At 34.0% G+C, this 27,257-nt stretch overlaps 1 protein-coding gene across 7 annotated transcripts in view; it reads right to left on the reverse strand.

The window, feature by feature from the left end:
• Window positions 1-2,305: 2,305 nt before the first annotated feature.
• Window positions 2,306-27,257, reverse strand: part of SRSF11 (serine and arginine rich splicing factor 11) — a 36,783-nt gene continuing 11,831 nt past the window's right edge. For 3 of the 7 annotated variants that reach the window (XM_081307490.1, XM_081307491.1, XM_081307489.1), the window contains 11 exons: window positions 24,128-24,261; window positions 20,291-20,400; window positions 18,590-18,682; window positions 17,736-17,785; window positions 14,532-14,659; window positions 12,922-13,003; window positions 8,642-8,773; window positions 7,011-7,100; window positions 4,318-4,434; window positions 3,788-3,926; window positions 2,306-3,682 (listed from right to left, as the gene is read on the reverse strand). In XM_081307490.1, the coding sequence (XP_081163616.1) occupies window positions 3,485-3,682; window positions 3,788-3,926; window positions 4,318-4,434; window positions 7,011-7,100; window positions 8,642-8,773; window positions 12,922-13,003; window positions 14,532-14,659; window positions 17,736-17,785; window positions 18,590-18,682; window positions 20,291-20,400; window positions 24,128-24,261 (1,273 nt within the window). In that variant the 3' untranslated portion in view covers window positions 2,306-3,484. Of the gene's footprint in view, window positions 3,683-3,787; window positions 3,927-4,317; window positions 4,435-7,010; window positions 7,101-8,641; window positions 8,774-12,921; window positions 13,004-14,531; window positions 14,660-17,735; window positions 17,786-18,589; window positions 18,683-20,290; window positions 20,401-20,696; window positions 20,736-24,127; window positions 24,262-27,257 lie in introns of those variants that run through there. The other 4 variants (XM_081307492.1, XM_081307494.1, XM_081307493.1 and 1 more) reach the window with 4 other exon arrangements.

Below are 27,257 nucleotides of genomic sequence, written 5' to 3' on the forward strand. Positions count from 1 at the left end.
TGCTCCAGCTTCTAGCTAGCTTTTATAAGAAGCATCATACCAATTTTAGTGACAGTGCATTACAAAAATGAGCTTCAGATTTTGAAAATGATGTATTTTTTTAAATAAAGACTTCTATTAAATAGTCATTGAAAAATGTTCTGTCAGTGGCAGGGGATGTAGTTAGTGATATAGTACTTGCCTAACATGCCGGAGCCTCAGTACTGCAAAACACAAAGCGAAAGAAGTCCTTTACAAACTTTCAGTTCTTAAATTTTTTATCCGTAAATGCTAAATATCTAATACTATACAATGAGAATATTAATAATATTCCCACAGGGCCTAAATTACTTTGCTAATAATGTCTAATTTTGTATCTGATAAGTGGATTTAATCAGTATGAAGAAAACATTTAGGAAAATATTACTTCTGCTATGCTAACACTCTTCTTAGTAATGAATGAATGAATTCTGGATGTTTATAAAACAAAGTTCCAGTAGCAATAGCAATTCCATTACACCCACATTCAACTATAACACAAAATATGGACTTGATTTAGAACCAAGGATGAGATGCTTAAGTTTTTGAGACCAAAGACAGAAACCTCAATTCCAGTTTAAAAAATCAGAGCATCAATCTTCAAACAGTATGGATCTTTATCTGTTACCCAATTCAGTACTAGATTTACTGATAATACTGTGCGAACCTGAGTTGTAAGACACAGCTCCAAGGTTAAAAATTAGTTTTTACTGTTACAGTATTGGCTTTTTCCTTTACTGTTTACATTTCTATCTTTAATGGTTAACATCATAATGGAAATATAGAAGGGCAACACAGCTTGCTCAATACATATGTATGTGCCCTATGTTAGTGTTTTTGCTTTAACATTACCATCTAAATAACATTTTTAGTATTGGGGAATGAACTACCCTGAGCTACATCCTGAGTCCCCTTTATTTTTAATAGACTTAAGATAGGGTCTAATTTGCCCAGGCTGGCCTTGAATCTGTGGTCCTCCTGAGATTACACTGTGCCTGGCCTAAATTACTACAGTTTTTCAAAAACCATAAACAGCATCTACTGTTGATTGATATTGATTATCGATACAATTCCCCCCCAACCAACTAATGTGCACAGGTCAACAGTTCTCTCCAGGCTGGCCACATAAAGCAAACCCTTGACTAGACTGTTAATCTTTTCAATTCAAGTCTCCTCCTACAGACACTACTCTAATTACCTACAGAATTTAAGCAAATAAATAAGAACAAACATTTTTTTCTAACAAAACCACTTTTATTTTTAGATCATTTTACTACCAAATACAGAACAAAACTTGGTGTGGAGGCAGTGTTCACTTTATTTCAACTGGTTACCTCATCTGTTAAAATGATGTGTCCCAGTATAACACTACCTTTGTGCAGCATATGTTTACTGAAAAATATCCTAAATATAACTTCCTTCACTGCAGCATCTTAAGTCAGTGGCACTATTTTAAAATCCCCATTTTTAAATCCCTTTAGAAAAGAATATATTTGCATCCAGAGAGTACAATTGGGGGAGACAGATTTTGAATATTTTTTACCCCATAAAACTGCCAGTATGGTTTTTTGACTTATAAAAAATGGTCACATCACATGGGTCAACCTTTACTAGACATTTTTTCTAAATTTAAGATGTCATTTGCACTAAAAAAAAAAAAAAAAAAAAATCAGTGATTATTTGGACCATTTCTAGTATTTCTTATACTTGCCATAAACAAATTTCTGATAAAATCTTAAAAAGTTACTACAAACTATAAAAATGCTGCTTTTCTATATGGCATTTCAACTTTTAGAACAGTTTTTTTTTTAAAAAATCAAATTTTACTGAAAACTTGGATAAAACTACAACTCCAAGTCTCAACTTTCTTTAATGCTAGCCAAACACTCCTAATTTTATAAATGAATAAATATACTATTTAGTACTGTACATACATATCATTGACAGTTTCTATATTATTTCAGAAAAGGCAAACATTATTTCACTGAAAATATAAATTTACTAGATTATAAGTGGATCATTTGTTTATCATGGTGTAAGTTCATGGTGTAATCCAACCCCATTCCCATATCCAAAATATGAGAAAGTTATATCAAGACTGTTTTAGATAGAAATTCAATTATTTGACAATTCTGATGGCAAATACCAGCATAAGGTGATGGATTTCATTTTGTTACTGTATTTAAATGTGGATAGAAAGAGAAAGAATTGGTAAAATGAATGAGGTAAATGTCTTACATTCAATAATGTAAATAAATACAAATACAGTTTTACAGGAACATGAACATAAGTTTAAGGGTTTTATTATCAAAGTCTTGTAAAACAATTTCAGAAACTGTACATCAACATGGCACAGACTGTAGCCTACTTTTGTTTTTACTGCACAAAAGTGAAGCCTGAAACTCCTGTAACTAAGAAAACAGTTGCCTAACTACTTTGCATATAACATCGAATCACTGTGTGCATTAACATTACTACTATAGTAATAGTAACACAAAATTTCTTGGTTTTGTACAACTTGAGATCAAATAAAAGTACATTATCAAGTAGATCTATCTTATTTTAAAAGCATCGAAGGTCAATTTAAAATGCACTACCCCTTTTTCCATAAGTGAGCTTAAAACAAAAAGAAAAATTGAAAATCAGGACAAGATACAACTTTCTTTTACAGATGGACTCAGGATAGGCGGATAACTTTCACTGTTGTAGATATGGAATAAATTACGTTAGGAAAAAAATTCCCAAACACCCATGAAACAGTACACAACTCTACTTCAAAATGTTGCTATTTACTCACCGCCAAAGACAGTTTTATTTGAAATGTTGTTTCTGTAATTAAAGCCTAATTAGCCATCAAAAAAGGTTAGTGCATATATAACCTTTCAAAAGTTAAACAAAAGCCACAAAAATTGAGCCACAAGGCTTATAGGATTATCTATTTCAAATGCTCATTTCCAGATGTAACTCTAAGAATGTTAATTTGTCATGTCAACAAACAAGACCATAAGTAGATCCATCATGTTGGAGGATTTTAATGACATTTAGGATATTCTTGCCACAATAACATGCAATCAGTGCATTCCCTACATGGCTCTATTACGGCAATGAATCAAATTCTAGAAATACTATAAGTGAACTTACGTAATAAAGGAGATCATACAACATAAACAATCCATGCCTGCTGTAGATGCATGCAGCTTTTCACTTTTGTTATGAAGCAGCACCAGAATAGTAAAACTGCTTGGTTACTCAATCAGATTTCACCACGACAAGAGCTGGTTACCCATGTACCATTTTCTAAAAGCTTTTTGATGTAAATAACTAATATCAATATCAGGAGCTTTATAACCATTTATAACTCAGCTGTATACATCTAGGATTGAGATGAACAAATACAGCATTAATAAATCACACAAAGGAATGACACTGATGCATGTATACAGTTGGACTCCCACAGAGGCAGTACTCAGTCACTCATATCCATGTCTTCTTCATGATGATCGTCCCCATTCACTTTGGATTCTCTTAGTGAATCACCGGTTCCCTTTTCTACAGAACATTCTTTTGTTTTAGGGGAACCTGTTTCTGTTGGTTTCTTCTCCTCTTTTTTCTCTTTCTCGCTGTCATACCCCTGTTCCTCTTCATCGTAATCCCGTGTAACCTGCTTTGCCAAGGAGAATAATAAAAGTAAGTTTCTTCAAAGAAAAAGAATTTCTTCAAAGCACAGACACCACTCCAAATTCCAAACTAAATCAGTTTGTATACATACTTTTACATCTTTATCACTCTCTGATTTTCTTTCCCGGTCCTTCTCCTTATCTTTACTCTTTTTCTTTTTGCTTGTTGATCGCTCCCGTTCATCTCTGCTTCTTTCTTTGTCTTTATCTTTCTTCTTCTCCTTTTTATGTCTAGAATGACAGTTCAAATGTGCTCAAAAAAGATCCTTTAAAGGAACCTCACAAGAAGTTTCACCCTTGAATATGAGCAATAAGTTTTAATTCCACAAGATAAAAAGAGGACAGCGAAGATCCAATTTCAAAACTGGACAAGAAAGGCATCAATCTGTGCACAGATACCACAGGCAAGAAGACTGGGAGATCTGATTAGAGGTCTAAAATGATCAATTCTAAGAAGTGTTTAAGTCTCAAGAATATAAAGAGAATATAAGATACCTTCTCAAACACTTTTAATACCCAAAAAGGAAAAAAATACATAGGTTATAAAAAACAAAGACATTTTAAAAATCTTTAGAACTTCTGAAAATCATAAAGGCCAGATCAAAACAATTAACATTTTTACCTCCTAGGGGATGGTGAGCGAGATAATTTTCTTTTAGGAGACCTAGGCTTTTTAGGAGATCTTGTTCCACTCCTGCTTCTTCTTCGTCGTCTCTCTCTAGAAACACAAACGTGCAAACTAGACTTTAAAATACAGTGCGATCTAATTAGCTCCACTGGGAACTTCTATAACATGATTCTAATAATGTAAGACCTGTTTCACAAAACTGTTTTGAGCAGAACACTCTTAGGTTTGAGAAAGAACTGATTAACAAAAATTCTAATGCAAGCAAGAAAAATTCAACCTATTATGGAGGAAATTCAGTTTTAGATTCAAATCTTTGGTGGCTAGAACAGATTTAGGATAATTCAATAATGTTTTGGGAAGGCAGTCATTAATACACAAAAATTAAGCTTCTAAATCATTAGATGAAATCCAGAAAAGTAGAGTTGCCAAGTATTAGTTATATAGACTCCCTACATCCCAGCAAAATCTGCCCCACCAACTCTGCTTTAAACAATTATTTTTAGGACGGTTTTCACCTACTTTTTATTGTGGCTTTAAAAAAAAGCTCCTGAATTCTTAAGTTATAGGACATGAAAGATGACCATGTGCAAAGCAATCAACATTTATTCATCGAATATTTACTAAGTTTGTCAAGAATATGAATGTTATACTTTTTGCTACTGTTCTGTGTAACTGATACTACAAATTCTTTAAGTGGAAGAAATGTTTTGTATTTCTGTGCCCCTCAATATATTGAGGTATCGCTGCAAAGTAAGTATTTAATAAAAACAAAAAATATTTTAACTCAGAATGGTCTACTCAAGAGATAAGGTATATAACCAATAGGTAAAAGTCTTTTTTGGTGCTGAGGACTGAACCCAGGGCCTTGTGTATGCTAAGTACAAGTTCTGCCTCTGAGCTACAGCTCCAATCCCTCTTTGGTTTTTAAGGCAAGAAAACATATGCTATACTTCCCATCTCCTATGGCTTTTTGCCACTTGTCCCTCAGACTTGATATTGTATTCCTTTTGGTACTTAAACCTTGTTTCCTTTTCTTTCTCCTGTAAGCGTACTTTGCAAGAACATTCTCATTCAGATCCACAGAAATCCCATTCCCTTTACCAAGTTTTGATCTCTAATATCTGCCTAGTTTAGACTTCATATAAATAGAACCATTCATATGACTTCCATGACTGGCTTCTGGCCTGTTTTCAATGTTCATCCATATTATTTTTATTTAATGCCAAATAATCTACTGTATTAGAACATCTGTTTATCTACTTGTTTGTTAGTGGACATCTGCACTGACTTTTTGGCTATCATGAATAATCCTATAAATTTTTTTTTACAAGCATTTACATGAGTGCATTTTTTTTTTTAATCTGTAGTAGTAAAACTGCAGGGTTAAAAACCTCTGTTCTAACTTTTTAAGAAAGTGCCAGCCTGTTTTCCCCAGAGCGATTGCCAAATTTTTCTAATTCCTCACTAACATTGATTTATCTTTTTGATCACAACAATCCTTGTGGGTGTGAAGTGGTATTTCATTGTGACTGACTTCCTTTCCTTGGTGGCTAAAATGTTGAAGATTATTCATGTACTTATGAACTATATTTGCATACTTCTTTGGAGAAGCACCTACATAGATCCTTTGACTAGTTTTTACTTGGGTTATCTGCCTTTCTATTGCTAAGCTCTAAGAATTTTTCATATGTTCTAGATATAAATTCTTTATCAGGTCTATACATTAAAAATATTTTCTTGCCCTCCATGAGCAGACTTTAACTTCCTTGAGAGTTAAAAATTTGCGATTCTGGTGTTTTTCCTTTGTAATTTTTCTTCTGTTGTGCTTGTTCCCTTGGTGTCTTTATGTAGAAAACCACTGCCAATCAAGGTCATTGAAATTTACTTCTGTTTTAAGTTTTACAGTTTTGGCTCTGGCTCTTTAAGTCTTTCATCCACTTTTGAGTTTTTAAAAATATGACATAAGGTATCAAACACTGAAGTAAAGCATAAATAATATCTGAAAGAAACAATATTAAGTATGGCCAGTCCTTATTAAGATCACAAAAATCCAAGTTAAGCATGAAATACATTTTATGTGGGGAAAAGTTTGTGACACTTTTAATTTTCATTATGACAATTTAAAAAATAGACTTTTAAAATCTAAAAATGATACAAATCAGAACTTCCACTGTCTTCCCTTAATTTATCAATGCCACAATATAAAAAGGAAATATTCTTGAGTACTAATATGTGGATACAGCAAATGTAACTCTTAATAATACTAATTTAATATAACAATTTGATATGCTTTAGGGATTAAAATTTCACATTAAAATAGAAACACTGGGGCTGGGGTTGTAGCTCAGTGGTGAAGCGCTTGCTTGGTATGTGTGAGGCACTGGGTTCGATCCTCAGTGCTGTATAAAAATGAATTAAACAAAAGTATTGTGTTCATCTAGAACTTAAAAAAAAAAAAAAGAGAGGCACTGACATGGCTAAATTCCACATTATTTTTAAATACACTCTAAGCTACAAGGGATAAACTTCAGATTGTTCTTCACAAATTGCCTTTAAAAACATTGAATTTTGGTAAAGTCTTCCTTTTGTAACACTGGAGTATTAATGTTCTGAAGCATATTTTACATTCACAGCCTTCTGATAACCTTAAAGTAAAAATATGCAAAGAATTCAGGATGCCACCTTACCTGCTTGCACTTCTCGAACGTCTGGCTGTGCTGTAACTTTTTGGTGGTGTTTTGGAACGTTTCTTTTCTTTGTCTTCCTTTTTTTTATCTCTAATAAATAAACATAATATCAGAATGTATAATTAAGACTCCAATATATAGAGTATTACAAATGAAAACAAAAGTACAATCAAATCTAACCACATTCTTGAAAACATCCTATCCTCAACTATTAGGGATCAAAGTATCCCCCCTTTGCTGTTGTATGATAATCTTTTCACTATATATTTTCTATTTCATCCCATTCCTTCTCTGGTTATCTTGCTCTAGCATTGATCTTCTTTTCATCCAACTGGCTATCACCTAATTCTTAAGTGACAATTATCAATTTCCTAAAATGTTTCAGGGTATGCTTTCCACAAATTGATCATGTACCTCTATTGGAGATATTTCAAATTACAGTCATGTTTTGCATGGTTAGTACCTTTTGTGTATGGGTGAGGTGGTCAACTAGGTATTGAACCCAAGGGGGGCTTTACCACAGAGCTATAACCCCAGCCTCATCCCTTCTTAAGACAGGGTCTCATTAAGTTGGTCAATAAATTGCTAAAGCTGGATTCAATCTGATAACGCGGTCCTAACAAAGTCAAGTTAAATGTTTCAGAATGTAATATTCTAGTCACTTCTCAATCTTCTTCCAATGTACATAGCAACCATCACAGTCTTTCTCCAATTATTACTCTCCTAATACACAGAAAATTCTTGAGGACAGAATGCCCAATTCTGTGTAAGATAATTGTTCCAATATGCAGTCTTGTTTGACTAGATTAACATATAATCCATTCAGCAACATAATCCCATTATGAGTTGAATACCCAGTATTCCTATCTCCTCTATTCCCACTGTCAAGTTATATGCTTACCAAAGATAAATAACCAAGAGAAAAAACAACGAAAATCTATATACTTTTCAAATGATAAAGCTCTCATGCCACTATAGAATGAAAATCAATGATATGGTTATGTGTAACTCAAAACTAGACACACTAATTTTTTAAAAAGGTTCAGATCTTTATGAAAGCTTAGTTCTTGAAAGTATATGTAAATGGAAATGAACACTAAGATGGTGTTTCTTTTCCTTATGAATCTTTAGTTTAACTCTGTACTGGTCTCAAATCATGGGATAAGAGACTTTTTGTAGTACAGTTCAATGTCTGGCACATGTTGATCCATAATACATGTTTCTAAGTCACTGAATAATGAGACATATAAAGAGAAATGAAGCATAACTGTCTATCTTAATCTTTGGCATACCACAAGGAATGGCAGGCAACACTAAATCTTTTGCAGTAGTGGAAAGAAGAAAATGAAGTAAAGGGGACAGCTAAGAATTTTTACTACTAAGAAATTTTACCTAGGGAAAAAAAAGAGAAAAGAAGAAATTTTAGAGGCATTCACACCTATGGGCTGAAGTTTTAGTTTATGGGAGACAAGAAAATAAATGTTAGCTTCCTCAAGTCTTCAGCATATTCTTCCCCCGTGTAGCTCTATCTACCTGTACCCTTGCCTCTTTTTGTTCCAAGTAGCACAGTACTTGGAGTCCTAGGAACGCAAAAACATGCATTTTTACCCAATGTTAATAATCAGTAATACCTGGTTTTTGATGTGCTTCTTGACCTTCTACCTCTTTCTCTGGAATGAGATCTTCTCCGTCTTGGACTTTTGGATCGTCGTCTACTCCTTGACTTAGAATGTGATCGCCTCCTTGACCTGCTTCTTGATCGCCTAATAATGTAATAGAAGCAATACATGTATATTGTAAAAAGACTAGTGAATACTTAATTGTGAATACTTCAATCAGCCTCAGACATATGGAATTAAGTGAATTAAGTGGGGATAATCTTCCCTTACCAGTTGCTGTCATTATTCAACCTATAAACATCTTGGATACCTTTTAACACTTGAATTCCCCATCTTTCAATGTTCTGCTCAACAGACCAGTCTTCCTATTCCCACTGTACCTACAACTCAAAGGTTAAAAGCACTACTAGAGAATGAAGGAAAAACAAATTCTCTGACATTATTTTAAACAAGTACATGGCATTTTAATCCCCCCCCAACATTCCAGATAAAACAATATTTATCTATTATTAAATACTTATATTAAGCTTTCTATATGATTTAGAAATAGGCTTCATAGTAACTGTATAAAGTATGTACCATTATAATCACTTTTTATAAATGAAGACTACTTAGTGGGTTGCAGTCATTTCTGAAATATATTTCAATTCTTTAATTCACAATTTAAGAAACTCTAAACAATCTAGGCCTTACATATTCAACTCACTATCTCTTTTGCTCTTTTTCCCCCCCTCAAAATATCACGGTCTCCTCAAAATATCATGATCTTCTCTTTGCTATCATTTAACCAATGTTTCTGTATGCCCCTTGGCTTTTCTTCCAGCACATTCTCTTTAAGCTTATTTAATCTTCAGATGTTGTCACCAATTCTTTACTACTATCTTAATACCTCTATTTTAAGAATAATTAAAAAGAAGTTGTAGTCCTTTTATTCTTGATCATTTAACATTTAGCAATCAAGCTTTCTGTGAAACATATTTTAGAAATACAAAAGGTCAGTATTCAAAGTCTTTGCCACACCTCTTAAGAGTACTATCTAACCTCCTTGATAACTGGTTCTTCAGGAGTCAAAGAAATAAAATAGCAGCTACTTCAGAGAATAGTTGATTTTCCCTTACTGATATATTAATATAGCTTTGATTTTAATTAATTCCCTGAACAAACTTCCTTAAAACCCATTAGGCGGAGCTGGGGTTGTGATTCAGTGGTAGAGTGCTTGCCTAGCACATGCAAGGCACTAGGTTCGATCTTCAGCACCACATAAAAGTAAAATAAAGGTATTTTGTCCAACTACAACTAAAACAAAATATTAAGAAAAAAACATTAGTACCACCTTATTAAACTCACAATTAACTTCTATTTGTAACACTTATTTGCAGCCATCCTTGAATCTCTTATAATAATACCTCCATATCCCAAGAAATTTTTAAATGTTTATCTACTTTTCTGTAACCTCCAGAAGGACAGGGGAAATATGTCACATTTATTCACTAGCGTACCCCTAGTCAATTACTACAGTAACTGACTTAAGGTACTAAGAACAATTGTGAGGGAAATAATTAGTTTATGAAACATCAGAATTACCATTTTATTCTAAAAAGATTTAAAAATTCTGGAAAACAAAAAATTAATGTTGTTAGAATTAAGTACATCTCATCTTAACATTCTAGCTTTAAGCAAATGTGTAAAACATTTTCAATAACCAAGTTAAGCCTTTTTTTCCCTACCTATAATGTACACAGAAAGCAATACTGAATACTACAAGAGCATTTTTAAAACTTTCTAAACACACAGATTTAATAAATTTTGAAAAATCTAAGAAACAGAGGTACTGCAACAATCTATCAAATCACTAGAGCCTAAAACAATTACTTTTCAAGGCCAACATATTGCAAGAGACACTTTTACTGTACTTATTTAAGTATCAGGAAATTTAGAGATAAGTATACCAAATGTGTAAACAAAGAGGCTTGCTGAAAGTCACGATAATTAAAATGCTTAAGATATATTAGGCATGGTGGCACACACCTAGAGTCCAGGCATCAGGAGGATCACTTGATCCCCGGAGTCTGAAGCCAGCCTGGGCACAAGTAACACTCTGTCTCAAGAAACAAAATGAAACAAAACAAAAACAAAAAAGCCTAAGATACTGTACTCACAATAATTATGTTATATTATAAGCAGCTGAATTCAGAGAAATGTTTCAATACTGTTTTTCAGTAGCAAAAGTACATCATTATTAAAATTTAAGAGTCATAGTATTTAGTACATAGGAATAAAGCTGCTAGAGTTCTTAACTGAGAAAGAATGAGAAAGGAGAAGGAAAAGATATAGATTCTCAATTTTAAGAATATGATTTAGAAAACAAATTATGGTAATCCCAGTAAAAGATATATTGTATTAGAGATCAGACTATGAGAGAGCACTGTCTTGGAAGGTTAAGATAGTTGAGTAGTACCAACACTTCACATAAACAGTAGAATTTAAGCCATATCTTTCAGAAAGAAGTTCCTCAAAGGGAAGTGAAGATATAAGAAACAGTATTATTAGAGAAGAAGGAACATGATGAGCCAACACATAAAGGCATAAAGAAAACATTGGTAAGGCAAGAAGTTTCATAACTGTTCTGAAGTGGAAAATGACAATGTGTGGAAAGATATGTCACACTGACTAGGAAATAAACTGAAAGCTATTCTGTGGTCTTCTTTATCATTAATAAAGTGGAAGTTTCTCATTACCATCTCTAAGAATGAGATGGTCAGGGAGAAGTTGGGCGACAGGGAATAGAAGACATCACACAGAACACTTCTAAAATAAACCATGAAGATACTATAGACATGGTATGAACTAGGTTTCAAAAGAAAAAGCCACAAGGATATAAGAACCAAGTGGTACTAAATCTGAAAATTAGCTGAAATAATTGACAATTGGAATATCACAATTTTATTATTTTTTATTTATTTTGAATATCACAATTTTAAGTACTACCCTGCCAGGGCTTAGACTAGAATATAATTAAGGTAACTTGAACAGGGAGTTTAGGTAAAATAAAGAATGGCTGAAATGGTTGGTGGTAAGTCATCAAATGCAATGTTTCAGAAAGTATGATTTATGAAACCCTTTTTTGGGGTCCACATGGTCAAAATTATTTTCAAAATAGTAATAATTTTTTTCATTGTCTTGATATTTGCACTAATGATGCAATAGCATAAGGCAAGGTACTGGCATTTTCTTGTCACAAATCAAAGTAATGGCAAATGTACTGTACCAATCATTGGCACTTCTGTATAAACTTGTAAAAGAAAGATAATGCTGCTTCTAATAAGGATGATTTGATGAAACAGTGAAAATTATTAATTTTATTACATCTAGTTCTTTGAATACTGCTAAAGCAGTAGTATTATTAATTCTTGAGTAATATTTAAAGTATGCATAATCACTACTGATGCTGATTAAAGTACAATGGTGTATCAAGAAGCACTTGTATGACTGAGTTGAATTAGCTGCCTTTGCCTTCTTGTAAAGATTAAGCTTGCGGAAAAGTTCTATTCAAAGTCTGAGAGATAACTATTAAGTTAAAAGAATTTTACAAAAAGTTCATTATTATGGTTTCAGTTCCATATGGCAATTACCTTTATAGAAACTATCACCTGTCAAATTTTGGCACTTATTAATAAATTGTCTTCTTTTAAGCTAAACATTACAGATTTGCAAAGCAGTAAAACCAAAACCACTGTCTCCAGTTGTTTATAAGTGTAAAGGATTCTGAAAACTGGACTGTAGAGACCCAATATACTTATAGAGGGAAGTCATATGGAAAAAAGAACAAATTTAGTATTACTCTAGTTAAGTGAGAGAATGATACTATCAACTGGTTTATCCAGTAATTCATAAAATATAAAAAATAGCAAGTTATCACTTGCAAATATTCATACATTAGATATACGCAGGTTACTCAAGTCACCTTCCAATTTAAAAGTTTCAGAAAAGTTATAACTAGAGTTCAATTCGAAAGTTTCAAGTCCAGTGATCTTTAAACAGTACCAAGTCATTTTGATGTTCAAGTCCCAAGGCTTTCTGACCACCCACACATTTTTGAGTTTAACAGTATGAGCCATAGATTTAATTCATATCTTTCCTCACTTTATATGTGTGAGAACTCATTCATATACTGTTAATAGGAATGGTTACCAAAATGTACTTTAACCAGGAACTAGTCCGCAAACATCAAATTCAGAAATACAGAAACTACCCCTGTAAAAGATATAACTGACTTCAAAAAGCAATCTAACCTGTGTCTAGAAGATGAGGGAGTCCGCCTCCTCCTAGAACGTGATCTTGATCTTGAATGCCTTCTTTTTTCTTCTTTCTTATCTGGATTTTTTTTTAAATTAAAAAAAAAGAAAAAAAAGGAACCAATATTAGAAATAATCTAACAGAAAAATTACTCCCATTCAAGAGTTATTCAAAGAATTTTCTTATTACTTTAATTTTATTTACTTATTACTTTAATTTTCAGCTTTAACATATATACTTATGTCACAAGTGATCATTTCATAATGAAGTGACACAAATAATTTAGGCTTTTGATGGATCTTTATTATTAGATTTCTGATTCTCAGCTAACAGTTCCCTTTACTATCTTACTTGCCACAATTAGAAGGCTGTGAAGGTATTTTGTACAAATCAATAAAAAGGGTTATCTTTCACATTCATAGGCGATTTCTGATTTGTTCTTTAGAAGGTTTGAGTCCTTTTTTCCTTTTTGAGATTTCTTCAGAAATACAGCTATAATCAGTCAGATTAATGTTTGCTTTAATTTTCAGGTGTTTTTCTTTTCTGGGGGGCAAAACTGAGTACGGAACCCAGGAGGACTCTACCAGTGAGCCACATCCCCAGTCCTTTTATTCTTTAAACTCTGAAACAGGGTCTTGCTAACCTGGCCTTGAAATTGTGATCCTTCTGAGTCACCAGATTAAAGGTGTGTGCCATTTTGCCTAGCTTACTTTAAAGAGCAAAATAAAAGCACTGCAGTTTTCATATGTGGATTATCATTAAAGTGACAATAAGTTCCTCTTTCACATTTAGGACCCTCAATTAACAGGATCCAATCAATAAATTCCCAAAAATCTTAGAAAAAAATAATTTATAAACCATTTTACTCATGAGTTTTCAACTAAAAGCAGTTTAGAGGACAAGTGCCCAAGAGTTCTGAGTTACACAAAACTATCTGCGTATCCAAAGCTTCTATTGCTTTCCTTGTGGCCTTGGCTACTTACTGAAAATTTAATTGATTAAAAGATAATCTAGGAGCCTGGGCTGTGGCTCAATGGCAGAGCATTTGCCTAGCATGTGTGAGGCACTGTGTTCGATTCTCAGTACTACATATAAATAAATAAAATAGAGGTCCATTTAGAACTTAAAAAAAAAAAAAAAAAGAATCTGACAAATGATTTTTCTTCAAACAAAAGATAGAAGCATTTCATAGGCTCTTCTGATTAGGCTATACCAACCTAGACAAATAAAAATGATTAATAACAACCAAAATATTATACCAGGTATTACTTAATCCTAGGCACTGCTGACATTTTGGAATGGTTCAGTGTTGTAGTATGTGGGACTCCTGTTTACTGTAGTAGGTCTAGCGACATTTCAATCTCTACTTACTAAATGCAGTTGGTACCAGTGTGACAACCAGAAATTTCTCCAGATATTTCCAAATATGCCTGGGTGGCACTCCATTACATGATCTTTTATTTATCAGAATTTGCAAACATCAAAAAAACAAAAACAAAAACAAAAACAACTAGAGTATTATTCAACACATTTTTACATGCAGGCCATTATCATTTGTCAAGAATATTAGTTTAATTTCCAAAAAAATTGCATAAAAATATTTTACCTGGTTCTATAGCAGCAGAAATCAAGGACTGTGCTTCACGTACTCTTTTCATAGCTTCCTCTATTTCTTTACTAGAAGTATCTGATTTCAGATTTGGTGAAACCAGACCAGCAGCTACATGATTCAACCTAAAACACAAAGAAGAACCGAGGATAGAAATATTTTAAAATTCAACCGTACACTTATAAAATAAGTAGTATACTTTAGTTTCATGTAACATAATTTCAGTAAACTATTCCTTGAAAAAAAGGGTGGGGGTAAGTCCCATTTGTTGATTCTGGTTGTTAACTCTTGCGCTATGGGTGTCCTATTGAGGAATTTGGAGCCTGCCCCCACAGTATGTAGTTCATAGCCAACTTTTTCTTCTATCAGACGCCCTGTCTCTGATTTAATATTGAGCTCCTTGATCCATTTTGAGTTAACTTTTGTGCATGGCGAGAGAAAGGGATTCAGTTTCATTTTGATGCAAATGGTTTTCCAGTTTTCCCAGCACCATTTGTTGAAGATGCTATCCTTCCTCCATTGCATGCTTTTAGCCCCTTTATCAAATATAAGATAGTTGTAGTTTTGCGGATTGGTTACTGTGTCTTCTATTCTGTACCATTGGTCCACGCATTGTTGGTGGGACTGCAAAATGGTGCAGCCAATTTGGAAAGCAGTATGGAGATTTCTTGGAAAGCTGGGAATGGAACCACCATTTGACCCAGCTATTCCCCTTCTCGGTCTATTCCCTAAAGACCTAACAAGAGCATGCTACAGGGACACTGCTATATCGATGTTCATGGCAGCACAATTCACGATAGCAAGATTGTGGAACCAACCTAGAAGCCCTTCAATAGATGAATGGATTAAAAAATGTGGCATTTATACACAATGGAGTATTACTCTGCAATAAGAAATGACACAATCATAGAATTTGGAGGGAAATGGATGGCATTAGAGCAGATTATGCTAAGTGAAGCTAGCCAATCCTTAAAAAACAAATGTCAAATGTCTTCTTTGATATAAGGGGAGTAACCAAGGACAGGGTAGAGACGAAGAGCTGGAGAAGAAGATTAACATTAAACAGGGATGATAGGCGGGAGGGAAAGGGAGAGTTAAGGGAAATTGTATGGAATTGGAAGGTGAGCCTCAGGGTTATACACAATTACATATAAGAGGAAAGGAGGAGTAGGAGAAAAATTATATAAGTGGAAGAAACGATTTATAGTAGAGGGGATGGAGAGAGAGAAGGGGAGGGGAGGGGAGGGGAGGGGGGACAGTGGAGAATGGGATAGACAGCAGAATACATCAGTCACTAGAAAGGCAATTTGTAAATCAATGGAAATGTAACTGATGTGACAGCAATCTGTATACGGGGTAAAAATGGGAGTTCATAACCCACTTGAATCAATCTGTGAAATATGGTATATTAAGAACTATGTAATGTTTTGAACAACCAACAATAAAATAATAATAATAAAAAAAAAGGGTGGGGGGATTCCATAACCTTAATAAATGATATATAGCAGCATGGTTTTGAATATTTATAATAGACATCTCTATTTTAATGATTCACACAGATCTGGAATTCTGGAATAGTAAAATACCTTTTTATTCTTGCTGAACATTAACTTCCCATAAATAATTTTGAATATGGAAATGCTGAGAACCAAAAACTTTTATTTAAAAGAATTCTACAATATCTTTGTTGGGCTTTAACTTTTAAGTTTACAAATGGGGAGAAACTGAGGCAATGGACAATGGCCCATCAAAGTTACACATGACATTCTGACTGGAGCTAAGTGCAGTGGTGCATGCCTATAATCCCAGTGGCTTAGGAGGGTAAGACATATCACAAATTCAAAACCAACCTCTGTAACTCAGTGAGAGCCTGTCTCGAAATAAAATATAACAAGGGCTGGTTATGTGGCTCAGTTATTGAGAGCCCCTGGGTTCAATTTCCAGTTACACACACACACACACACACACACACACACACACACAAAAAAAAAAATCAAGGGAAGGCTAAAGATCTAAAGATGGTCCTTAGTGGTTCATACATGTTAAAAAAAATTAGACACCAATTTAGTACTGTAGATTTGAGGAAATGGTGGGAAATGTCATATAAAATAGATAAAGAAAGAACTTCAATGTATTGGTGACATTTTAAGTTGGATGGTGGGTACATGTTTGAATTGGGAGGGGGGCAGTGGTACGGGGGATTGAGCCCAGGGGAACTTAACCACTGAGCCACATCCTCAGCCCTTTTTCATAGTTTATTTACAGTAAGGGTCTCACTGAGTTACTTAGGGCCTTGCTGTGTTGCTGAGGTTGGCTTTGAATTCATGTTCCTCCTGCCTCAGCCTCCTAAGCCGCTGAGATACATGAGTTTGCCACTGCATCTGGCCCCGTTTGAATTTTAACTATCAGAGAAAAGGTCACTCACTAAAAGATTCTGTCTTCCCTTCCACCATATTCTTCCACTTCCTGGTAATGAGTTTTACCAAATTAAGAAGAAACAATTTCATTTATGTAGCTTGAACAGCATTTATCAAAATCCCCAAAGAATGTGTGAGCTATTGATTATGCAACTTGCATGACTTTGCTTTGGGATAGTTTTCCCTTCAGCTTTGCTTCTTTAAGTCCTACTATCCGCAGGGATAGCCTTTGATCTTCAAACTAAGTTTTCCCTTTATAGTAAGTTCCCTAAACTAAACATCTCTGTCCTTTCCCTAGTTGAATGCACATGCTTTATTATAATAAAATATCAATGCCCTTCCTCCCGACTACAGCATAAGTGCCATGAAGGGACTCACATACTTTAAGTAGGGGGAGGTGGGAGGATTACTGGGGATTAAACTTAGCAGCACTTTACCACTGAGCTACGGCCCTGATCCTTTTTGATGCAGGGTCTGGTTAAGTTGCTGAGGCTGGCCTCAAACGTGCCTTCTGCCTTATCTTCCTGAGTGGCTGGGATTACAGATGTGCACCACTGTGTTTGACTCTAGGATACTTTTTTATGTTATTATCCTGGTGTAAGCCATTTACATTTATTATGAAAGACCCACATTACACTAAAATAAAACCCTTAATATGTGGGTTTACTTCTAGATTTCCCTCATTTCTAGAAAACATTATGTAACATATGTACTTCTATCAAAAATAATGATACACTAGACATTCACACACACTATCATCAATGGAAACAAACAAAACCCTTACTTGGGATCAACAGTGCTCATAAGCTTCAGCAACTGATCTGCGGCAAGAGACTGCAAAAAACAAAAAATTAGTAAAGAATACATGCAACAAATAATGATGCTATTTATTTTCTCAGTACACTGAAATGCACTGGGGCAATTTTGTCAAACCTATAAAAAGTAACATGCTCTATGCATGATGCTAACAAACAGAATAAAACACAAGCTACACATTAATTTTTTTATAATCCACATTAAAAAAATAAAGACAGGTGGCAGTGTATTTTTTAGTGGCTACTGTACTGAATAGAACGGCTTTAACAAGTTATATGAAGAGTGAAAGCTAACAATTTAGATTTTACAGAACTACTTCTTGATTGTTTTAAGAGGAAATGAACATTTTAAATACACACATAATAAAACTCCAACTTCTTAGTATTAAAAGATTGCTACAAAACAAGGATTTTTTTTTTTTAAAAAAAGCTAAATTTCAATGAAAAAATAAAACACATCAAACTGAAACAAAACCCAAAAATTTGCAAGAGGAAAATAACTTATGAAAGTATGTCCCAATCAGCTGGGCGTGGTGGCGCACACCTGTAATCCCAGAGGCTTGGGAGGCTGAGAGGAGGATCATGAGTTCAAATACAAAATAGAGCTGGGGTTGTGGCTCAATGGTTCAGTGTCCCTGAGTTCAAATCCTGGTACCAAAAAAAAGCATGTCCCAGTTACTGACTGCATGACATACTGATTTTTGTGTTAACTACCTACACATCTATTTTCTACTTTAAACCCCTGCTTGTGAAATGCAAATGAACAGTTAATAAAACAAACTTTTTAGAAAAGTAGGCCAAAAAATAGAATAAGAGGTTGTACCTGAGAGTTCAAGTTTGCTCCAGGAAGCCCAAGTGCAGCAAGAGCAGGATCAAGAGTAGGAGCTCCCAAAGCAGCCAATGGAACGGCGCCAATCTGTAAATATTCAAGTTTTGTTCATTAAGGCTTTTTTTGTTCCTTATACCACTGGTTAGCACTTACTTTAAGTGCTGTGTTTTGTGCTACTTGAGACGCCACTCATTTCTTCTTGAATGACTGACTGCCCTATTAAGAATGCTGGAAGGATACTGAGGCAGTAATTCTTGTGTCTCTTGATTATTCGTACAGTGTCATGTGGGATACTCAGTGGCCTTTACCTCCCATATAGTTTAGTGCCGTCTCCTTGAATAGCTTCCTGGTTTGTTCTACGGGAATCCAGGAAAATCACTACCCTTTCAGACATCTAAATCTGTACAGGAGTCTAAGTCCTATGGTCTAAATATGCTTCTTCCTTGTATTTCTGCCTCAGCAGTGTTTCTCATACTATGATTCCTGTATTCATTAGATTTCCCCTACTGCTTCCCTAATAGTTATTATTATTTTATATTAAATTTTCCCTATTCAAATTACTATGTGGTTCTATTTCCTGCCTAATTCCAATTAGCCCGTAATTTAAACAGACAAAAATCTTGTAAAATTCTGAAACTTTAGAAGCAATCTTTCTCCACAAGAACTGTGCTTAAAGTTCATCTAGTTTCATATACTATCTGGTCAATACAAATCATCCAACTCTGTAATTTAAGTATTTACTAAGTACAGGTGAAATGCTTTGTTAATACTAATAATTATTACATAAAATTTTATACACCAAAAGACACAGAAATTACCCATTTATCGTCCCATAGGCAAGACAAACAAAACTACAAAACCAAAGCCAAGAAGCTAAGTACTAATCAAATTTATATCTAAAATCCAGAAGATACTGATCTTTTCCATGATTCCATATTCTACAGTTAACAGAACCAATTATTTATACAGGAAAGATGACATGATAGGATATTTTTATAAATTTCTAGTTGTGGCACATCATTCACTATTATTTTTAAAAGCCCTGTATAATATCTTGGAGTAGTTAAAATATAGACATTTCAATGCCTTTCTGGCTGGTGATGCAGCTCAGTGGTAGAGCATTTCCCCATCATGCATGAAGTTCTGAATTCAAAAAAGTAAAATAAATTCAGAGTGCCTATTAGTTCTTAATATGCTTCTTAAAGCATTACCAGTTAGAATCATTATTCTAATCAACTTTACTTTCCTCAAAGCAAACATCCCAATCCAGATTTCAATTTCATTTTCAAGCCACCTTCTTAAGAATCCCAACCCCACAATAACAGCAAAAAAATCAAAGGGCAATTGAAAGCTTCATTTAAGCAGTTTGAACTTCAGCTTTATTTTCCTTCCTGGATCAAATGAACAAATTTGTAATGGCATGTTCTCAAATGTTAATACTGAGGAAGATCACCCCATCGCTGCCACAATTACTAATAGGTTGTTTTGAGATACGTATAAAAGATTTTATAATTTTTAGGATGTTCTTAAATACAAACTTTTGGAGAATGTCTCTGTAGTATTTGATTATACTACAGTCCTTTAAATGATATTGCTCTATGTGCTAGAATATTGAGAGCACTTAAAAAGTAAAATATATTTTATCCACAGTTCTGGGTTTCTTTCCATCTTTTCAGAATTCAAGAGATCAAGTACCTGGGTAAGTGGGTTAGGTGTAGGCAGGAGTCCACCACCAGGCAGAAGACCTGCCACTGCATTTGCTGGTGCCAACAGAGACAAAGCCTTAGTCTCATCAGGAATAACTCCTGCAGAGAAATATCCTTGCATGAGAACACATTTTTTTGTAAAACAGAAAACACACAAAAACACCCAGAAAATGTCTCCCTGATACACCACCTGAGTTTGTTGAAAGTACTTATTGTTCGCTAAAATATAAAGCTTGATCTCTATATGATTATTTATCATTAATTTTATGTCAGAATGAAACTTCAATGTGTGAAAATTTGTTTCCTTTTGTCTACAAATGGTTAAGTTTCTAGAGTAAAAAAAAAATAGCACAATACACACTACTTTTTTGTTAACACTGCCAAGATTTCATCACCTGTACTCGATTTTTAAGTCATGAACCAAACGTAAGCAAGCACAGTCGGTTCTCCAGGGGTGTGCTCTCAACTTTCAAAAGCTGTTTTATGAACAACGACTCGTGTCGGCTGCTTCACTATAAAGCACACAGAAAAATCAAGATACACAAGACAAAAAAAGTTTGATTTAGGGGTTAATAATATGGTACAGTTACTATGATTTTTTTTTACACCTACCATACAAATTTTGTAAAAATTAAGAGAAGAAAAGTATGTAAAGGAAATATTCTGTTGGAATCAAGCGTAGGGCTTTTGCTGACTCATGAATATGAATGTTTCTGAATACACACGGAATGTGTGTGTGTGTGTGTGTGTGGGGGGTGGTAGTGAGTGAGAGAGAATAGGTAAAACAACATGGCACATTCCTTACCTGTACAGTAAAATGCTTTATGTTCCAACATGTGCCATGCTAACCATACCAAAAAAATGCTACTGTCAGTTCAAAAGTTAACTGAGCCAAACTTCTTATGCCCCAAATGACATGTGTGTCTGTTTTTAAAGCCTAATCTGTGTATTCAGATGAAATCTAAGGGTCCTAAGACAAATATTTATGTAGACAATTTAAATTCTATCCAACAGCAAAAGCCCTATACAGATGGATTAATCTGTTAATGTGCCCAAGCCCCCAAAATGAGAGTTCAATAATACAATTAAACTACATATTTGCAAATACCAGTAGTATTTCTGTAATACATATTAAGAAACTGCATCTCATCATAAAACATACAATATGTACAGGGCACTTAAGAGAAACTGGATAAGCTGCAGAAGAAAACTGTTGGGTGGTATTTTCAGCAGGGCCTGGTATATAGTTCAGGCTGAACCAGGGAAAAGAACTGTAAAACACAACAACAAAAAAGAAAAACCACTGTTAAATAAAGGTAATGGTTCCTTCCACCTATACTGAGAAGTGCCGATAATATAAACAAATGTATACTACACAGCACTGTTATCTTGCTTGTGTCAGAGCTGTCATCAATTTAGATACCAAGAGTTATGGAGGGGAAGGGGGAGAAGATCATTTAGATATAGGGCATTTATGCATTAATATTAACAAACCTACAAAGATTAAGGGATAATTTTGCATGCAAAATTATGTCTCAAGAGGATATATTAAGTATCAACATCTTAGTCAAATTAGTGCATTTGCAACATTTCTGGCCAACTAAAATCCTCTTGAATTTATTGTGAGACACCTGATAGAAGATCTGCATCCATTAAAAAAAAAAAAAAGTCATGCATCTGATCCTCTGATTAAGAAAAAAAAACTATTTAAAAATAAAACTACAATTTAAAAATAGCAATGAGGCCCCTCACCAGTTAATTTTCATGCGTCAAGAGTATTTTTTTTACTGCTGCTTTGATAGAACCATGAAATACTGCATGAATGTGTAGAAATGAAAGAAAAAGAAACAGACAAAAGAAACAAACATTAACCAAAGGAACCTAAATAACCCCCATATCCATTACTTCAAAGAGTTCCTTCCAAACTGGCTATATGTTTTATCAATTAAGACTTGTTCCTTACCGTAGACTTTTTGTCTATTGTTCTAAAACAACTGACCAAGAGCCAACACCAAAGTGTAAGAGCTAAAACCAGAGTGAATGGTGACAAAGGAATTGAATACATCAAATTACTTAGTGGAGATAACATGAATACAGCATATCATACCATAATTAAATATAGCAAAAATAGATTTCAGAACTAAATACTTCTGTAATTCTCTTATGTATTCCCCAACCTCACTTTCAAAACCAGATCTAAAAAATTACTGGGACCTAAAAATATTTATGAAAGTCAGTTATATGATATACTGTATTATGTTCCAGGGTTGGGAACTGTAACACTTTGCCAATAAGCATTCTTTAAATTTAATGGCTAACTCAAACATTTTGCATATTACTCACATGGTTTGACCCTTGTTTCAAGACCTATATATATTCTACTCATCCTGAATTGTAAACTCTAACAATTTTCTGTTGGTGATTTAGTCTTATCCTATAATAGGCACAAGTGACATAAAAGAAATGCTTAACCAAAACATACTAACTCAAAAATTATCTATTTTTAAGAACCTTAAAATTGAGCCCATACAATTTAATATTATGGAGATAAATGTACTTATTAAATAGCATGCCTTAACCCATCTCTGAATATAACTTAATTTCTTTAGAAAACCAGAGGCAATTTCTCCAAATTTAGACATTTCACAACTTTTACAAGGTATGGTGTAAATGTTCACATTTGTATTCAAAGATCCAATAGCATCTAAAATCAACAATAACAAGATTCTGCTTCCACTGACCAGTTTATTAAACAAAGGGGAAAGCAAGTAAATCCTGGTCAGTAAATTAAATTATTAACTTAAAATCCATTAATTTTATCATGTGATTTCTTTGATCAAAATTTATAGTTACCAAAAAGCAAATCAAGTAGCAGTACACTGGGAACAAACTAATTATAAAATATGCCTTAGAAATTTTTACAAAATGGCATTAAAATAGTGTTGTCTTGTCACAGTGGCTTTTTTAGATCCAAAAAACCTGCTCATATTTTTCTGTCAAATTAACAGCCTAAAATGTAAAAAGAGAGAAAATGTAGTTAACAAATGATTACACCAGGAAAACACTTGGGGGACTTGAGTGCTTGCTGGCCTTTAGTTAATGTCTAGAATCCCCTGTAGCTGCAGAGGACCCACTGTTTTTCAGTCATCTGGAAGGGTTTTGCATTTGCCTTCTCCACTACAAAAATCACACACACAAATAACAGAGAGAAGAATTTATTATTTAGAGATATTCTAGAAAATATAACAAGAATGAACAAGAAAATCTGGCATAAAAACAAAATACCCAGTGCCCATCTGGCACCTAAGCTATAGGAAATCTTGAACTTTCACAAAACCAGTATCATTGCAACCCTTGGTATACTGGAATTCAACGTGGGATTTTTTTTTTTTTGGTTTGTTTTTGCACAAGTTATCAGTTCAAGGAAATAAGACTAACCTAGTCACTTATTTAAAACAAAAACAACATGCACTTGAAGGACTTTTTCTTTCTTTTTTTTTAAGTGTACATGGAGTTAGCCATTTACCTTTGGGACTTTTTCATAAAATCTAACATTAACCAAGTAGATGTATCTCAGAGAGTTACAATTAGGAGTGATTTCAATGAATGTGAAAGCAAAAGATAAGATTCTTTTAAAAATACCTGATTTCTAATAATTAGAATTAAAAAAAAACTGCAAGTAAGAATTATGTACTACAGTATAACAAGGGTTTCAAAATGTTAATTGCTTAGATTGTAACATGCTACTAGTGCTCATTCTACAACTATACTGAGGTAGATGGTCATCTTAGGATGCCCACACAGGTAGTTAAAACAAAGCACAAACCTTCTGCATATGGTACGACTATCAAAGCTCTGTCAACGAATACAGTATTTGTCAGATGCTGTGCCACAACTGCTGAGTCTGGATCATGGAACTTAACAAAGCAGACACGAGATGAGACTGGCAAAGGTGAATCACTAAAAAATAAACAAAAAACAAACAAAAAGATTATCAGCATAGACACAAAGGTTGTTTGCAAACCAATGCTTATAACCCAAGTAAAATAATCAGAAAAAAACATGTAATTGCACATACATTTCTTTTAACCAATCCAAAAGAAAAACAATGTATTGTACACTAATGTAGAAAGTTGCACTGTAGATAAATACTTATTAATCCCTATTTAAATCTACAATGTATCAGGTTAGAAAGAGTTTTCTTAATCTCAAAGTGAGATCACAAAAATATCAACATGCTTTTCATAATATCAATGTTGTGGTGCTGAGGACTGAACCAAGGACTAGGCAAATGCTCTACAATGGTCCACATACCAGCTCTCATACCAACTATTTGTTTAGTTTTGGTTTAGAAACCTTTCTTTCTGCTAATATCTCCATTTCAAAAATAAAGACTATCATTAAGAGGTATATCTGAGTTTTCTTGACCTGCATAATGAACTGGTTCCATAAGCTGATGTTTTTAACCGATAGCTATGACTCCTAGGCACTTTCAACAACTGGGTCTTTTTTAGGTTGGAGCACTTTCAAAGAAAAATTTTAAGCACACAAGGGGTGCTTAAAGTTTTGGGCACCTGTTCACCCCTGTATTACTTCACCAGGTGAAAAGCTTCTTTCCTCAGCAAGCTGCTTCCTCAGATAAAAGAAAAAAAAGTGGCTAATGCAAGAGTAGGCTTAAAAAAAAAAGGGGGGGGGTTCCAATTTCCGTCATAACATTCCCCGTGAAAGGAAAAGATTAAAAAAAGGCAGGGTTTTCAATCTTATATCAAGTTATTTGAAAACCAATGCCCAAAGGCAGTAACAATCAAATTGTCCTTGGTAACACATTAAAAGCATCTGTGGGGGGAAAAAAAATCCAGGTTCTCACTTCTCCTTTAATTAAATGAAGATTTCTAGAGGAAAAAGCACTGAACTCTTACTTGATGTCTGAAATAAGGTTTTTCTTACCCAGTAGTCATTTCCTTAAACCTCAACAAAAAAACCCAAACAACTTGGTGAGGTGGCTGGCACACACCTGTAATCCCATGGACTCAGGAGGATCATGAGTTTGAGGCCAGCTTGGGCAACTTAATGAGACTCTGTCCCAAAGTAAAAAAAAAAAAAAAAAAAAAAAAAAAAAAAAAAAAAAAAAAGGGCTGGATGTATAAGCAGTAGACAGCAGTAGAGTGCTTGTCTAGCATATGTGCACATGCACACAGCAAGCACTCTCTACCAATTCTTTACCACATTGTTATCTGATTAAAAGAAAAAAAAATACAATGATAAAAAAATAACACTGTTAAAGAACATGTAATGAATAGCTTCTTCAGAACTGCCTATTTGTTCAGTTTATTTCCATTTACTGGGCAATCTTTTGTACTCTGGAATTTTGTGCAAGTCTAGATGACACAGGGACAAATGAGAAGACTGTTAGGAAAAATCCTGTATGATGTTTTTGTCTTCCACCTTAAAAGCTGATAGTATTGATTTCGGGTGCTCGGGATCCAGCCCACGGCTTCATGAGTACCAGGCAAGGTACTCTCCCATTGAGCTACATTCCCAGCCCTCAAGTTATTCTAAAGTGTCCTCTGAGGGCCGTTTCATAATCTTCTAGGATGCATACATAAAATTCAAAATCCTGATATTCATCTAAAGCTCACTGAATTAGTGAATTCCTTTTATAAGAGTCCTGATTCTTAACAAATCCCAAGTACATATTCACAGCCACTTAAGTTGGAGAACCTCTGGTTTAGGCCACCAATCCCAGGCTTTAAACTCTTACCTTAACACTGTGCCAACCATTTCTGATTGTAGAATTTTGAGCTCATAGAGCAAAGTATCTCCAAAGCCCCCCCCCGCAAAGAAGCATATGTAAGAAAGATGACATTCACCTAAAACTTAATTCTACTGACCTATAATATATAAAGAAATGCACAGCAAATTGTTGCATTAAAACAAACATTTGTTCAAATTCGAATTCTTTTAAAATATATTCAGTGCTACAGTGGATGTTACTGTATAACTGACGTGCTTCACTAGGATAATACTAGTTAATACTTCACTAGTTAATACTAATAAGCACTCCAGTTGTATTCTCCACTGTGAAATCACACTAAAACTAAACTTTTAGTATCTACTTAAATAATACCACAACTCACAAATTGCTTCACTAAACCAACAAACCCCTGATCCAATGGTAGGGGAAAAGTCACATATTAAAAAGAGTTCAAATGCTAGTTCTGACACTGATAGCTTAGCTTGGGCAGACAAAACAACCTATGAGAATTTCAGTTCACTATTTGAAAATAAGGTCAAATACATCTTCTGGGTTTGTAATGAATATGGTAAGAAAAATTCTGAAAGCATCTTACAGTAGACAAACAATGTTGAATTTCCAATATGTTTCAATAACTAGTCAACATGACAGTTTAAGAAAACAAATGTAGGAGACAATGATAGATGCTTTCAAATAGTTGCAGGGCTGTTTTCCTGTCCTGTAAAGATAGACAACATTTTTCTATGTAAAATCACAGGCCAGTAGTTTTTGGCTTTAAGGAATTAGAAATAACAGACAAATCCAATAGCAAAACCAAGCTGGACACCTTCTCCAGTAATCTATCAAATACATGATATAATCCCAGAAAAATTTCCCCAAAATAGACATTTAAAACTGAAGCATTTCACTAAGTGTATATGCTACATATATGTACTTAAAAAATGCTTTGCAGATAATGTTGATGAACTCAAGAACCTCATTCTAATGACAGGGAGAAGGCTGAACTTACCTGTCAATTGGTGACAGGGGCAACAGAAAAAAACCCAAGCAGTGCTAAGTAGTATAGAGAAGATACAGAGCAGCCATATTTTTAGATACAGTGGTCAAGGAAAGCTTCTCTGATTAAAGTGACTATTGAGAAAAAAATGGAAGTGCTTATGTCAAGAACATTCTGGGAGAAAAGAATTGCAGATATGAACGC

This window comes from Spermophilus citellus (assembly GCF_964194105.1).
Source record: "Spermophilus citellus genome assembly, chromosome: 9".
NCBI lineage: Eukaryota > Metazoa > Chordata > Mammalia > Rodentia > Sciuridae > Spermophilus > Spermophilus citellus.